The sequence below is a fragment of the Polypterus senegalus genome, chromosome 13 (genome assembly GCF_016835505.1).
Source record: "Polypterus senegalus isolate Bchr_013 chromosome 13, ASM1683550v1, whole genome shotgun sequence".
Lineage (NCBI taxonomy): Eukaryota > Metazoa > Chordata > Cladistia > Polypteriformes > Polypteridae > Polypterus > Polypterus senegalus.
Genome location: NC_053166.1, coordinates 121,454,940 through 121,471,380, shown reverse-complemented (window position 1 = coordinate 121,471,380; position 16,441 = coordinate 121,454,940). Strand labels below are relative to the sequence as shown.

Below are 16,441 nucleotides of genomic sequence, written 5' to 3'. Positions count from 1 at the left end.
TCCAATAGAACACCTCTGGGACATTATGTTTTGGTCCATCCAATGCCACCAGGTTGCACCTCAGACTGTCCAGGAGCTCAGTGATGCCCTGGTCCAGATCTGGGAGGAGATCCCCCACAACACCATCTGTCATCTCATTAGAAGCATGCACCGATGTTGTCAGGCATGTATACAAGAACACAGGGGCCATACAAAGTGCTGAGTACGATTTCAAGTTGCTGCAATGAAACTTCAGCAAAATGGATTAGCCTGTCGCCTCATTTTTTCACTTTGATTTTTGGGGCGTCTTTGAATTCAGGGCTCTGTAGGTTGATCATTTTCATTTCCATCAAACGATGTGGCATCCTTTCGTTCCTAACACATTACCCAGTCTATATTAGTATAGATATCCAGGAGGATTTCTTTTTCCCATTGAGATCTGATGTGTTTTCAAAGTGTTCAATTTTTTTGAGCAGTTTATATATATATAGTCAGTCAGTCATTATCCAACCTGCTATATCCTAACCAAAGGGTCACAGGGGTCTGCTGGAGCCAATTCCAGCCAACACTGGGCACAAGGCAGGGAAACAAAGCCCAGGTCCTCCAACTTACAGGGAAAACTTGGGGGTTGGTGGCAGGATTGGCACTCCAGCCATTGTCAAAAACCTCACACTATTCCAGTGTGGCGCTGAGATGTCACCCACTGCACTCAGGTCCCAATCCAATAACCCAAATATATATATATATATATACCAATAACGGCGCACTGCACAATAACGTGCAGTGAATACACTTGACTTCAGCATTCATAGTTTTCATACTTTTTCTCTGTACGTTTAGCATTTGTTTGCTCAGAAGTTGATGTACTTGCTGCTTCCTGAGCTGCTCTTTTCTCCACCCTAGCAGCCCGCTTCTTCTCTTCTTTCATCGGCATCTTTTCACATTATAACTGATTAAGTCAGTGTTTGTGTTGCAATTACTTATTACGTTTTCCTTAATTTTTCACTTAAGCTGGCACTTAAGTGTTCAATCTGCTTCAAGAATAAATTAAGATATGAAGAGGTCAGGGAAGTGACAGTGAAGGTGATAGGGATGAGAAGGGCACCTGTACACATGTACCACACAGCCACCTTGCTTGCCACTGCTGAGAACTGATTCTACAATAAAATAACATAAAAATAAAAAGAGGAATAACTTTGGAGGTCAATCATCACCCCAAAAGCGGATAGTAGATGTCATATAGTATATGTGTACCAAATTTCAGGTGAATATGTCAAACAGTTTTCAAGCTACAGGTGATTTAAGATCCTGGACAGACAAACATACAGCCACGGCAGTGTATTATATATAATATATATCTACACTGGTCAAAAAAATTTAAGGAACACTTGGAAAATACATCAGATCTCAATGGGAAAAAATCCTGCTGGATATCTATTCTGATACAATAATAATAATAATAATAATAATAATAATAATAATAATTAGTTCATTACGTATATATAGCTATGGGCTGGTTAATGTGTTAGGAACGAAAGGATGCCACATCCTTTGATGGAAATGAAAATTATCAACCTACAGAGGGCTGAATTCAAAGACACCCCAAAAATCAAAGTGAAAAAATGAGGCGACAGGCTAATCCATTTTGCTGAAGTTTCATTGCAGCAACTTGAAATCGTACTCAGTAGTTTTTATTGCCCCCACGTGCTTGCAGGGCTTGCTCCTAATGAGACAACGGATGGTGTGCTGTGGGATCTCCCCGATCTGGACCAGGGCATCATTGAGCTCCTGGAAATTCTGAGATGTAACCTGGCTGCATCGGATGAACCGAACCATAATGTCCCAGAGCTGTTCAATTGGATTTAGGTCAGGCGAGCGTTGGGGCCAGTCAGCGGGATCAATTCCTTCAACCTCCAGGACATGCCTGCATATTCTCGCCACATGAGTCCGGGCATTGTCGTGCACCAGGAGGAACCCAGGAGCCATTGCAGCAGCATAGGGTCTGACAATGCGTCCAAGGATTTCATCCCAATACCTAATGGCAGTCAAGGCACCATTGTCAAGCCTGTAGAGGTCTGTGTGTCCCTTCATGGATATGCTTCCCCAAACCATCATTGACCCACCACTAATCCGGTCATGCTTAACAATGTTACAGGCAGCATAACGTTCTCCGTGTCGCGTGTGCTCAGGATGAACTGTTCTCATCTGTGTAAAGCACAGGGCACCAGTGGGGGACCAATAAGTTCTGGTATTCTATGGCAAATACCAATTTAGCTCCACGGTCCTGAGCAGTGAGCACAGGGCCCACTAAAGGACATCGGACCCACAGGCCACCCTCATGGAGTCTGTTTCTGATTGTTTGGTCAGAGACATTCACACCAGTGGCCTGCTGGAGGTCGTTTTGTAGGGCTTTGGCAGTGCTCATCCTGTTCCTCCTTGCCCAAAAGAGCAGATATCGGTCCTGCTGTTGGGTTAAGGACCTTCTACAGCCCTGTCCAGCTCTCCTAGAGAAACTGTCTGTCTGCTGGAATCTCATCCATGCCCTTGAGACTGTGCTGGGAGACACAGCAAACCTTCTGGGATTGGCACGTATTGATGTGCCATCCTGGAGAAGCTGAACTACTTGTGCAACCTCTGTAGGGTCCAGGTATAGCCTCATGCTACTAGTAGTGAGACTGACCATAGCCAAATGCAAAACTAGTGAAAAAACAGCCAGAAAAGATGAGGCGGAAAATGTCAGTGGTCTCCACCTGTTAAACCATTCCTGTTTTGGGGGTCATCTCTTTGTTGCCCTTCTGGTCCACCTGTTGTTAATTTCATTAACACGAAAGCAGCTGAAACTGATTAACAACCCCTCTGCTACTTAACTGACCAGATCAAAAGCCCAGAAGTTTCATTGACTTGATGGTATACTCTGATCAAAAAGTGTTCCTTTAATTTTTTGAGAAGTATATATATATATACAGTGTGTGTATATATATATATATATATATATATATATATATATATATATATATATATATATATACACACACACACATACACACACAGTATATATATTTATACTTGTATATATAAAGATCCATGGACAACAAAGAAAGTGCAAGACCTTGCAGTTTGGGCTGATGACAGTCTCTAAGCCCACTTTTAAACATTCATCAGTAACAAGAAAAGAAATGTGATTGGTGTATAGTTTAATAACAACTAATGCCGAAATTCCAGGGTTAATTGTATACTGGTTCTAGGTCCTAGTGTAAGTGGACTAATGAAATATTTGTTCATTGTTATAAAGCAAATCGTTGGCAACTATTAATAACTGGCTGGTATCTCTCCTTTTGAAATTATTGATACAACATTGACATTTCTTCATAAAATCATCCATTCATCTTAATCAGCTTTAGCTTTATATTTTGATAAGCAATTCTTTCAGAATCTAATTCCAATTTGTGCTCATCAGCAAAGAGAGTAAAGATCAAAACTAAATCAAAATCAGTATCAAATCCTAAACTATTTGCCTGAAGTTCAAATGCTGTTAAATGTGTGCAGCCATCTTTTGTACCATGACAGTCATGACATTATGTGTTATGTAACTGTTGCTCCAAAATGGTAGAGCCTATAAAAACAAATACACAAAATAACAGTGTCCATGAAAAGCAAGGAAGGCAAAATGATGATGTCACCAAAATAAATATAAAAATGTAAAGTATATTGTTATAAAATGTAATGCATGATTACCACAGACCAACAGTTTAAATACATTAATATTTTCTTCTGATATCAGCAAGGGTCTGTAATGCATGTTTCAATTACTTTTCTATATTAATATGTAAAAATATTAATAACTGTCAATTTTTATTCAGAACAATAGCTAATTTCATAAATAAGACATCCAAAATGACTGACATAATTCCATTTGATATTGATAATAACAACATAACCTTATGAAACTTGCTGAATCAAATTCAGAGCCTATCCTGGCAGCATTGGGCACAAGTGGACAACATAATTGTTCTGAAGCTTATAAATATTGCAAAATTAAAGCAGTTTCATAAGCTACAGTATGTTGGAAACCAAGTTCATTCAATCCTGTCAAGCAGAACTGACTATTGTAATTGTCAGGCTATTTGAATGATTCACTAACCACACTACAGTTAATTCAAAGCATATCAGTAGGGATCATAACTATACAACTAAGAAATATGATCATAGTATTACTCCAGTTTGTAAACCACTTCACTGACTTCAAACTACATTTATAGATTAATTTTAAAATCTTTTTTCTCCCAAGGAATGTCTTCTTACCTTACAGAACTTATTAGTGCAATCCTAAGATACAGACATTCTTAATGTTCTGATGACAACTAAAACTAGCATAGAAAGCAAGGATGTTAGCCATATAGCAACCAAACTCTGGAACCATCTGTCATCTGACAAATTTCAGTATTTAGATCCATTCTTAAGTCCCATTTTTTAACAGGACATAGTCATGTTAGTGCTGCTGTTGATGATGTTTCATATTATGTTTTATATTTTTGTTGTGTTTGATTTGTCACTGCCAAGTCTTTTTCATTTTCTTTATCTTCACAATGTTACTGTTGGCAGCAAGTCTACCTTGGAGTAGTTGCATCATCACCCATCATCTATCCAAATTAAATTGTAATCATTTGCCTACAAAATCCTTCTCAGAATATGATGGATAATGAGAAAAGTACCTGGACTTAGTCTGGTTAAACAATTGCAAGCAAAGGTTTATGATCCTTTTGCAGTTTAAATTCTGTTTAAATTATGTGTAAAAATGTTTTCTGACCGTTAACTGAAGCTGGAACAATAGACAGCCCTTGATCTACTTAAACTAACTAACCAGAACAAACTACTGAGTCAGTTGAAGTGGAAATTATGACAAACTTTGAAAAGAATTTGAATGAGCTATTGAAACAACTTAGCCATTAGCTAATCAAAAAAGATCTTCTACATCTGGCAAACATCTTATTTTGTTATTATCTAATAACACACAAACAGTTGTATTTTTTGTCAGTATTGAACACATTATTTAAACATTCACAGTCCATGCTGTGTCCAAATATATGCACCCTTGCATTTGGTAACAATATAAAAGCTCCTCTGGCAGCAATAAACTCCACCAAACATTTCCTCTACCTGCTGATCAGACTTGCACAGCAGTTAGATAGAATACTGGACCATTCCTCCTTACAAAATGGATTCAGTTCATTGATATTTTTGGCAGTCCTTGCACAAACAGCTCTTTTCAGGTCATGCCACTTCTGACCATTTTAGAACATAGATTTTCTTCTGTTTAAGCCACCCTGTTGATTTACTCCAGGGTTTTGGGTCACTGTCTTGTTCTTGTTATATTACCTAACTTGCTTTGAGGTACAGGTGTAGGACTGCTACTCTTCTTTTTGAAAATACAATTTTCAATTCATATTTTCTTTTATGATAGTAAGGCCCTAACCATAAAGCTGCCTCCACTATGCTTGATGGCTGATATGAGGTTTTGTCGCTGGTGGCCTTTTGAGATGCATAACAATGTTTATTTTGGACAGCAATGGCTCTGTATTGTGCTTCCATTTAAACCATTCTTGTTTGTTGTTGTTATAATAATAATAATAATAATAATAATAATAATAATTATTATTATTATTATTATTATTATTATTATTATAAATTATTTTTGTGACTTTGGCTAGTAAAGAGATTTCTGCATGTCCTTTGCTGTTACTCTAGGGTATTATTTCACTTCCTTCAGTACTGCATGCTGCACTTTTGCTGTAATCTTTGCAGAACGCCCACTCTTTGGGAGAGTAACAACATACTGAATTACAACATTTGCAGGCAATTTGTTGTACTGCACATTAATTAATACCCAGTCCTTTGAACTGTAGATTTTTCCAGCTTTGTGCATCTCTGTAATTTTTGCACAAAGGTCCCCTGATATTCTTTTGATCAAACTCAGCACATGAATAGATCTTATAAAGATGTGGTTTTTTAATGGCATTTGTAGTTATTGTATAGCACACTATGTCCAATTAATAAGAACAAACTGAAAATTGAACTTGAATTTTATTTTAGTTCTGCTATGCCACTCTGCACTCTGAATCTTGGGCTCGAGTACGTTCAATGTCAGTGCGTTGACACCGTTGGCCACTGCTGTCCAGGTATGAGTGAACGTGGTACTTGCCTTATGCCTGATACTACAGGCAGCTCCAATTCCCATGAAACAGAATTGCATTAAGCGGGTTCTAAAATAGACGAATGAAAATGTTGCCAGTATTGTCTCTCTGTGCTTTTAATCATTGTCACTTACGTCCATTCATCTACCCATCTTTTAATTCGTTTTGAGGAGTTGAAGCCCTTCCAATAAGCATTAAGTGCAATAAGAGAACCGAATGGGCCGCCTGTCCGTCTTATGGCACACACACTCACATATACTTATCACCCATACAAGCTGTCATTCACATGTAAAATGTACCTGTTTTCTCTTCATTCTTGTCTGCTGCTATTTAATAGTACGGTTAGAAAAACAATCTTGCAAACAAAACAAATTTACTGTATATTGCACTCACTGTGAATATATTTTTCAACCCATCATGTAGTAGTACCTACAGTATATGAACAATTGATTTAGTCTTACACGTTAGTCACTATTTTCTGTCCAGTAGATGGCATCAGAGGACAATTTGAACGAATCATTCATTAATAAAGGCAGCGATCACGGCTCCTAAGAAATTTCAACAGAGCATAACTTTATAACACAGAATTTAAAGTCACGTTTCATTTAAAATAACGTTAACAAGTGTATTAAAACGCTTTTTAGGTGGCTAGAGTTGAATAAGTATGTGCCAAAAAATGAAAAATTACAGGATTTTAATTTATAAAATTATCGTACCAGTAATACATTATTAGTTAAACGTGATGTATGTTACACATTCCAATGATTTGGGTGTGGCTCTGCCTGCGTGTAACGTAGAGTGGCCTAGTGATCCGCCCATGTTTGGGGTCCGCCTTGCGACTTATACTGGATGAATGAATGGACGAACGAATATTTTATAGTATGTGTGCAATATTCTAATTGGAAAAAAAGTTTAACAAAATGTATGCATATGCATTTTATATAAATAAATCAAGGATGAAGGCATTATGGTCTAGTTACTTGGCGCTTGGTTGTAAGCCAGTAGGGTGTTTGCGGCAAGTCAATTTGGTTGTCTGTTTGTGGGAATCTGAGAAAGTCACTTGACCTATACCACTTGTCCAAATTGTAAGACGTCTGGTTGGTGCTGTTGATTTCGCTACTGTTTCATTGTCCGTGTGGAGTTTGCACACCCCGGTTTGGTAGGGTCTTCTTGACGTATGAGCACAATGGGCACTGCCCTAGGGGCATAAGAGGCACATTTTGTTTTTGATGCCTATGTATGTTTCTGTTTTGTTATCAAAACAGGGGTCCCAGCACACTACTTTGCCTATGATTATGTTAAGACGGCCCCGCGTATCCAATCCCAGGCAGTTCATGTCTAAGTACCTAAGACTACGAGAATAAGCACCGACCTTCTGAAGGCCTCAAGCGAATTAAGTGGCCTTAAGGATGTTGCATTATATGTAGTTGCACTAAGCAATATACGTACTGTAGCTTTCAATATTTAAAGTGCCATGTGGAGCCATTTCGCTAGAAATCGCTTTACAAAATGTTTTAAAAGTCTTTCAGCAAGTTATTTTTTTTTTTAATTTTAACGTATTTTTTCGTCGGTTACTGATGATAAGATTGTTTTGTATTGACTCTTACTCGAGGACCAATGGTTCCTTTGCATTTTGCGTCAGATATTTACCATGAATTTCGGAGGACATTTTAATTGTCCAATGACTTAATTAACGTTTTGTTTTCCAAATTGAAGTCAGATTCGACTTAAGCAAGCACAGTCCCTTGGTACCCTTGCTCATTTATTAAATATTTTATATACAGAACAATTCTGTTAAGCACCCATTGCCTTATTCCATCATTTGAAATGTTATAATTACTTATTCTGATTCTTATCGTAGGTGCATCTAGTTCAGACTTCCCAGCCTATTGCCAAATAAAAAGGCGCAAACAAAATTTTGTAAAGAATGTATGTAACGCCTGGCATTTTATTTGCAATCCAATAGATATCCCTTGATGTGTTTCAGGGGTGCCTTAACGCGAGGGTGCAATTAGCACTGACCGGGGGCCCCAGGAACATAGGGGCCACCGATGTTTCCGATACCTATGTATATTTCTGTTTTGCTGTGAAAACAGGGGCCCCAGTTCACCACTTTGCCCGGGGTCAATGTTACTGTTAAGACAGCCCCGATGTGTTAGCTATATTTTCTAGCTATTAACTACTGTGTTTCATCTTTGAAGATGTGAATATCGATTGACGGTTGCAGTGCACATAGGAAATGCCCCAAGTTAACACTGGCTACATCACTTGATGTTTTGGCTATGTTTGCTAGACATTACACGCACTTTTTCATCTGTGCGGATATGAATATCGATTGTCGGTTGCTTTGCACATACAGGAAAAAAACCTACTTAATGTAGGAATAAAATATAATAATAATCACAAAAGCCCGTAACTGCGTAAAGTGAGTTGATATTCACTGAATTAAAAAAAGATGAGTTTTTACAAGATACTCAATCCGAAAATGTTTAAAAATTGATCGTTTGTACATTCAGGACACGTCATCACATGTGGCCAATCAGCGACGCGCACTTTATTTGTCTTTCCGAAATAGGCATCTCTGCGCAGTCGTCTGCCGTTCATTTACATTTCAAGTCGTCCAGAGGGAGGTTGGAGCCTGAGCGGTGGGATATCGGCGCGGTGGGATAACACATTTGGGGAGCAAAGTGTCATCAGCAAAAAAAGTGTCAGGTTGATGAACCTACCAAAAAGGACTATTATTTTTTATTTTATTTAATTATTACCACAAAAGAGGACGTGCTGTGGATAACAATTGGCCTCTTTTAGTGCTTTTAGAAATATGAAGATTATTGAAGTGGTTTTGCTGCTGCTGCAAGCTGCTGGTAAGTGTCGAGCCTAGTAGATAACAGACTTACAGTAGGTTGTTTTATAGCGCCATTTCATAGAGCTGTAACAAGATTTTATCCAACAACTTTGATTTAAGCGTTATTTGTTCTATATTACGAACTTTTTTTTTCAAAAGCAGTTAAACATTACTTTTGTCCGCAATTGTATTAAAATAACTCAGCGTGGTATTATTGTTAAGAATAGACTGTGATACGCTGAAACATTTACATAAATCTATACTCATTAAAAAGTATAAACGGGCACTAATTTTTCGCTTGCAGTCTGCTAAGTATCAATGTGTACAGCACTTCGGCAGCCCACTCTCTTTCATACCGTACTTACACACCCATTATCTACTCACTGGTTATTAGAAAGATACCCACACGCGCGTGTTTAGTGAATCTCATATAGTGGCGCTTTCAAAAGGCAGTTTAATAACTGTTATTTATTCTTATTTGGACCCTCTTGGCTTTTTTTGTAGGGTTCGTTTGCAAAGTAGGGGGAGCAGCTGTTGAATGGCAGCATTCAGAGAAGTCTCCCCAAATAGACAACCGCAACGGGAAAGATTTCCTGAGCAGTGGAAATATTGTGGATGAGAACTACGACTACGACTACGATTACGGTGACGTGGAGGACGAAGACGAAACGACATCAGGAGACTACCATATCGAATTGCCTAGAGGTAAGGTGGCCTTTTGATTCGGTTATTATACTGTTCTCTCATTTAAGAAATCACTACCAGTTATATATATTTCTCATAAAAGTATCCGAATTTATTTTTTGTACTCATTGGGGCTTTCCAGGGACTCACCCTGTTATTGTTTCTGACTTAGTTCGTTAATGAAAGTAAACTGCTTTGCTCGATAAAATATTGACAGTTAACAGGTATTTAAAGCACCTCCGTCACTGGATTTCGTGCTGTACAGAGTTAGTTCCTGCCCAGTTCCACACGAATTCGGAAAACAAAGAAATGGATTTAGTTTCTAATGAGCAATGTTGCTCCAAAAATGCAGTGGTAAATAGTGAATAACCTGCGCCACAGTTACTCCAACAGTAACTTTGCTAATGGTTAACCGCGTCTCTTCACTTTACGAAGAGGTAAAAACAGCTTATGTGGAGTTTTAAAATTTTTTTTACCACCCAAGTGCCGTAATTTTGTAAAGCTTGGTCGAGTCTTTTCTTCTATGTTTAGTTTCATGTATTTAATTATGTAACTGTGATCTAATTAAATTAAAAAATGTGCTGATATTTTGCATAAGTAATAGCTGATGACTGCTATTGGTAGAGGCAATCGCAATTTCAGCTGAATAAATTCACAGATTAAAGAGAAACCTCCAGTTTATATTTTACCTGCATCTCTTATGTTTAATTATATTTGCATTATATACTGAGCTGTTCGAAATGTTTCTCAGTTAAGCACAAAATATACAAAGGTGACATTATAATAATTTAGTAGTTTTTTAATGTGTGAAAACTATCGTTACCAAGAATGTTATTGGTAGGGCTATGTTAATGAATTGCTAATGAAAAGCTAAAATTGAACACTTGTGTTTTAAAAATGAAGTGAGACAACGTCTAGCACAAGTCTGGTTATCTTCGGATGTCCCGCTCATCTGTTACCGCTTTGAGAAAAAAATGCTAAATCATGTGTCATATTAAAACTTATCCAAGGTTGTGTGTCTTTTGTTTTCAGTGGCATTTTCCTCCAAACCCAAAGATCTATCTGTTCCACTGCCTTTGGAGCAAGACAGGAAGCCGAAGGGCAAAGGAAGAAAAAAGGGCAAAGGCAAGAAAAGAGATCCATGTCTGAGAAAATTTAAAGATTTCTGCATTCATGGCGAGTGCAGATACCTCAGAGACCTCAGAGCTCCATCATGCATGTAAGTAATACAAGTTATCCAAAAACACTGAATTCATAGAAACTGCACAGGTCAAGGAGGGCTTACTTTGATTTTATTTAAATGAAGGGACATAACTGGATGAATGCCAAACTAGGCAGTGTCTACTCCACAAAAGTCCACCATTGTCTGTGGTTCTTTTTTCTCTTATTTATTGATACTCCACTCACAGAGGGGCTGTGAGGACTGAACAATACCAGTTCTTTGTCAGTGCATCAAGGTGGAATTGGGGGTTGGGGTGGGAGGGTGATGTTAGTGACAAAACAATCTTACACTTTTTTTTTTCTCCGTAAGGTTTTAGACAGGATGTTTATTAGGAAGGATGGATTGATTATATTTTAAATCTTTTTAATTTTTATTCTACTTTTTGTCACAGCTGCGAGGAGGGATTCATTGGGGAACGATGCCACTTGTTCAGCCTGCCAGTGGTAAATAATCGGAATTCTTATGATAGGACAACAGCACTGGCCGTAGTGGCAGTTGTACTTTCGTCACTTTGCCTCATTGTGATTGCAGCTTTGTTAACGTTAAGGTGAGTTATGAAGAATTTGACCCTGTAGACATAACGTTTACACATCTATTTATAAGCGTCATGACCGGGGAGGAAAAAAAAAACAGTATAGTTTAGTTAAACATAGGTCAGATCAACTTTCTATTTGTCTGTGCAGAAATACTCTGCAACGTGGAGCTCAGCTAAGAGCTGTACTCTGGTCTCTAGTGCCAAGATTTTCCTGGAGTCAGACAGCTGGGAATGCATTTAAATAATCTAGTCCAGTTTTACTCAATTCATTTGCTGACAAAATACATCATCTTCACCTGTTGCATTGGAGTTTTATTACAGTATATTCCTAAAATTAAACAGTAAATTGAATCAGAGTTTTAAGTTGTTTTTATTTCTGTTTTTGTGTAATTCAATGCAATTCAATCAACTTCCTCCAAAATAAGGCTACTATCATCTTTTCTTCCATGAATTATCCCCTTGTCCCTGAGCTGTTCAGACTGATCTGTTTTATGACAGAGGTGACAGTTTTTTCAGATTTACCATTTAAAAATGGAACATTATTTAGTTGCAAATAATTGCAGCTGTATAACTGCAAAAACAATTAGACAGGTTGATTCACCAATAAATAAATAGATAGATAAAACAGGCTTCAGTATATGTTTGCTGATGAAAAATTATGTTCATGCCAAAGCTTCCACAGCATAAACATGATAAGACTTTCAAGAAGCTAAAGAGTATGTAAAAATAGATTTAGTGCTCCACTGTATATTTGTTTAATGCAGACAACACAGTCACAGATGGCCCATATGTTCACTCAGTTTGGAGGAAATAGTAATCTGTAAAGTAACTCTCTGGTCCAAAAAGCCAAATGACATGCATGGTCATTCAGAGGATCCTTGTGTATCTTTTGTTTTCCTCTGACTTTATTTACAATAAATGTACAATACAGTACATGTGGTTTTCAAAACCAGAATGTCTACTGCTGTCAAGTAACATCACTAAATGCACACTTTTCTCAAGTTCTGCAATGTATGTGACACCTGTCATAGAAAATGTACTGTAAGTGGTACCAATAACAACATTTAAATCAATTTTCTCATTTTGAACAGGTTTCATAAGAGGGGAGAATATGATGTAGAAAATGAAGAAAAGGTCAAGTTAGGATCTGCAACAAATCAATTATGACCCGAACTGGTAAGTTAAAGAGAGAAATGAAATGATGTCACATGAATATAGAAGACCCATATGTTTTTATAAGTTGCACAAACACAGATTGGCAGGAGCAGTAGCACAATAACACAACACCAGTCTTCTATTAAATTACAGTTCAGTATTTTATTTTATTTTTCCTTGTCTAAAAATCCCTTCAAATAAAAAAATGCTATGCCTATATTTTTAATGAAATTTAGATAAAAGAAGACTGCTGAATCCAAACAGATTCATTCAGTAATACTCTGATCCACTAGTTGTAGCGCAGACTACTTTGGGGTGCCTAACAAGAACAAAACAACACTAGGGTGAGTTAAGTTCATCATCAGCTCAGAGTTGGAAATACACCATGTGACCAGTGTACGTCCATTGTCTCATTTCAACTGTGTCCTGGTAATTTGATGCAGAGTTTAATGTTTGTGTCAAAGAAGTTTCCCTGCTGATGTATGTTCTGCACATCCAATGCTTTGCCACAGGCTACAATCATCATATTCTTAATGGAAAACATAATACTATAAAAAATGTCAATACTTTTAAGACCTTTGTCCTCCTACTTTACATTTGTTCACATATAATTTTTTAGAACATACTTCAATGCTGTCATAAAGCACTGTTCCTTTTGAACATATTTACTAAGTTCTATGGAAAAGTTTACAGTCCTGTTTTTACACCAGAAAGAATACAAAAAATGTTAGCCAGTTAAACATTGTCAAAAGCTTTGAGTTATGGCTCTAAATATAGACATTGTGACTGTAAACCCTAATGTTCATATGCCTGCAATATATGCATCCTTGTGTAACAATTATTTCATGTTATTTGTGACAAGAACTTTGACATGTGGTTTAGGGTCTTACCATAAGGATTATGAGAGTTAAGTATCTTTTGTGTTTGCAGGAAGGAGTCAGTCTACCTCAGAGTGATGACAGCGGTACACAAATGTGGAACTCCGCTAAGATTTTCTTCTGAAGTCTTGTACAAATTTTGAAGCTCCAGGGTAGTGATACAACTAAGAGCCACTTGAGCTTTCACTGGGAAAGGGCTGGCCCACAAACATGGAGCACTGAAAGAAATGAAAGCACTGAGGACTGGTCTTCAGTAACTGGGGCGCTGCTTCAAATAATCCAGTAACCTGAACTTAACACAAGACTCCTTCACAAAACAAAGCAAGAAAGAAAGCCAACCTACAGCTTGTGGTCTGTTTCAAATGGAACTGTCTGTTTGGTTCTTGTATTATATATTGAACTCTGAATGACTAATATTGACAGAAAACTATTTATATTCAAAAACATCTATTTATTTTAAATATTTTATATTTGGTATTTATTCATTTATATTTCTAATTTCTGGCTCAAAGTCAAAACTGAATTGCTTTTTAAAAAAGAATAAATGCAAAAAAGAAAAACATCATGTTCTGACTTCTTACTGACTGCTTTCTGGAATGGATAATACATTAAAGCTGCACTGAAGTCTTTATTTTTCAGCCTTATTTCTGGGTTGAGTTTTCCTTATCTAAGTCTCATAATCTCTCTTTGTTAATAATCACAAAACAGTAGCAGACAAAGAAATGCAGATGTCTGCAGAATGTGCAAGGAATGCTTTCTTTTGGACATTTTAAAAACTGCTTATAGAAACAAGCCTGGAATGCATGTGGACATGGAGCATATGGGTCAGAGACTTACTGAGACATTTTTTTCTTCATGCTCTTCAGAAAATGAGAAACAAATGAAAGCATTTAAAAGAGTTTAAATGCAGTCAGTATCTTAAATGAATGGCTCACTCTATATTCACTTTATACATGAAGCTGTAAACTAATTACAGCACTTCCACATCTGGAAATAATAGCCATGGCTAGTTTTAATGCTTCCTTCCTTTCTAACAAAACTGATCCTGATGCTTTCCATTCCTTAAAATCTCTTAATGAAAATACCAATTAATAAAATATCCAATGGGATCTGCTATCACAATAGAGAAGAATCTAGTTGCAGTTTCTCCTCAAGGCATATTTCTAATAATCAGCCGGAATTAGGACAGTATATGTAATGCTACTTATAGCACCTTCCTGAGCTCATTTTAAAAGAGTTACTACCACACTGTAGTGTTTGTAATACTTATGAATTGTGGCAGAGTGATAGTTCTAAGCTGTAGTAGTAGCACCGCAAAGTGATGAAAGTCTGTCAGCTGAGGTACAAAACCTCTGAGCTGGATTTTCACACTGTGTAATCTGTCCAGATGTCCATCTATTTTCTGAACTAGCTTCTTCTAATTCAGGGTCATGGGGAACTGCAGTCTGTTCTGACAAAATTGTGCACAAGTAAGGAATAAGGCCTGAATAATCTACACATACTCACCCACTTATACTGAGTCAGAGGTGAGTAGCCAATCCACAAAATCTGAACATCTTTTGGATATCAAAGAAAAAAATACCTTCGAATAATCCACACACAAACTGAGAAAGTGCAAAGTCTACTCAGGGTTGGAGTTTAAGTTCAATCTCAGTCTTGTGGAGCTTTAAAGAAAAAAATACTCAACACTGTGCCACACTGCCCTGATGTCAATGAAGGAAGTGATGTTCTTTATGGTTATCCCATGACTCCTAATCAGGATAGCACATAGTGTAATGGATCTGTAATTAGAAAAAACATAAGACAACTAAACACCACCACGTGACATTAAAGACTATCAAACAGGACAGCAGAGGATATGCTCAGTGCCTATGTGAATACAAAAGCATCAAGAACTCTTCAAGGTCAATAAATGTGTCATCTTGATGGACAGGTGGCATAGCCCCCTCACTGTGTGAGTCTGAGTAAGAATGAGTCACTTCAACTTCCTTCCTTTATTTTTCAATAAATCTTTAAGCGGTGCTGCTTTTCCCTAAAAGGCACTATGTAAAATAATAAATTCTTTTTGAAGACATGTTCATTACTATAAATTTCACTTTTTATAAACGTTTTCAGGACCTTTCTTTTATCTAGATGCCTGGGCAAGTTGCACTGTGTGCACATTTAATCCAAACAAACTAATTACTTTCTTTCTAAATACACTTAGCTTGTCAGTGTTGTACAGTGTACAGAGTACAGTGTTTACACAGTCTTAGAGGACAACAGCAAATCCATTTTGTGTCACTTGTTATAGTACAGTATATCTGACACCACATTTAAGCTACAGGGAAGATTACACTACTCAGATTCATTTCTAACATTAAATGATGGCAGATGGCAAAGCTAGCATGGACTTATACAAGTACACTAGTTTAGATCTCAACTGCAACTGTGTGACCACTGTTCCTTCTAGTTAGTGGAATATCTATTGTATATCCCAGCAACTCTAAGCATAAGGCAAAATCTAGGGTGCATCCATACACACTGCCCCACCATGGTATAACGGGGTCCATGGTGATTGCACAATTACTAAATAAATAAGTAAGTTCTTGGGCTTCAAAGGGGTTGCAGGTGTGTGGACTGAAGTATGGTAGAGTGCTGATTTGAAGTTGATAGGGAGTGTGGTTTAGTCGATTACCTCATCAGGGCTCCAGAGACTGTAATCAGTGCCTGCATCACTAGCAGTATAAAGAGGTAAGCCAGGAAGAGCATGAAGGAAGAAAGAATGAAGATTGGAGGTTAAAGTGTGGAAGATGGTGAAATAGTAGAATCGACAGGAGCCCATGTGGTAAAGTGGAGATAGTCGGGGAAGTGAGTTCCCAAGAGAGGACCCTGGAGTCAATACTCAATGAGAATGAAGAGGGTCACTTTTGCTGAGTGGACCAGTAGCAGGAGTGACCTTTGAAGCCAGGG

General features: G+C 37.5%; 1 protein-coding gene across 1 annotated transcript; it reads left to right on the top strand.

Annotated features, from left to right (window-relative positions):
- Positions 1 to 8,777: 8,777 nt before the first annotated feature.
- LOC120542822 (proheparin-binding EGF-like growth factor) lies at positions 8,778 to 14,133 on the top strand. Its single transcript, XM_039775498.1, has 6 exons — positions 8,778 to 9,034; positions 9,520 to 9,720; positions 10,732 to 10,918; positions 11,313 to 11,468; positions 12,548 to 12,632; positions 13,542 to 14,133. The coding sequence occupies exons 1-5, from the start codon at positions 8,992 to 8,994 to the stop codon at positions 12,621 to 12,623; spliced, it is 663 nt and encodes a 220-aa protein (XP_039631432.1). The 5' UTR covers positions 8,778 to 8,991; the 3' UTR covers positions 12,624 to 12,632; positions 13,542 to 14,133.
- Positions 14,134 to 16,441: the final 2,308 nt, after the last annotated feature.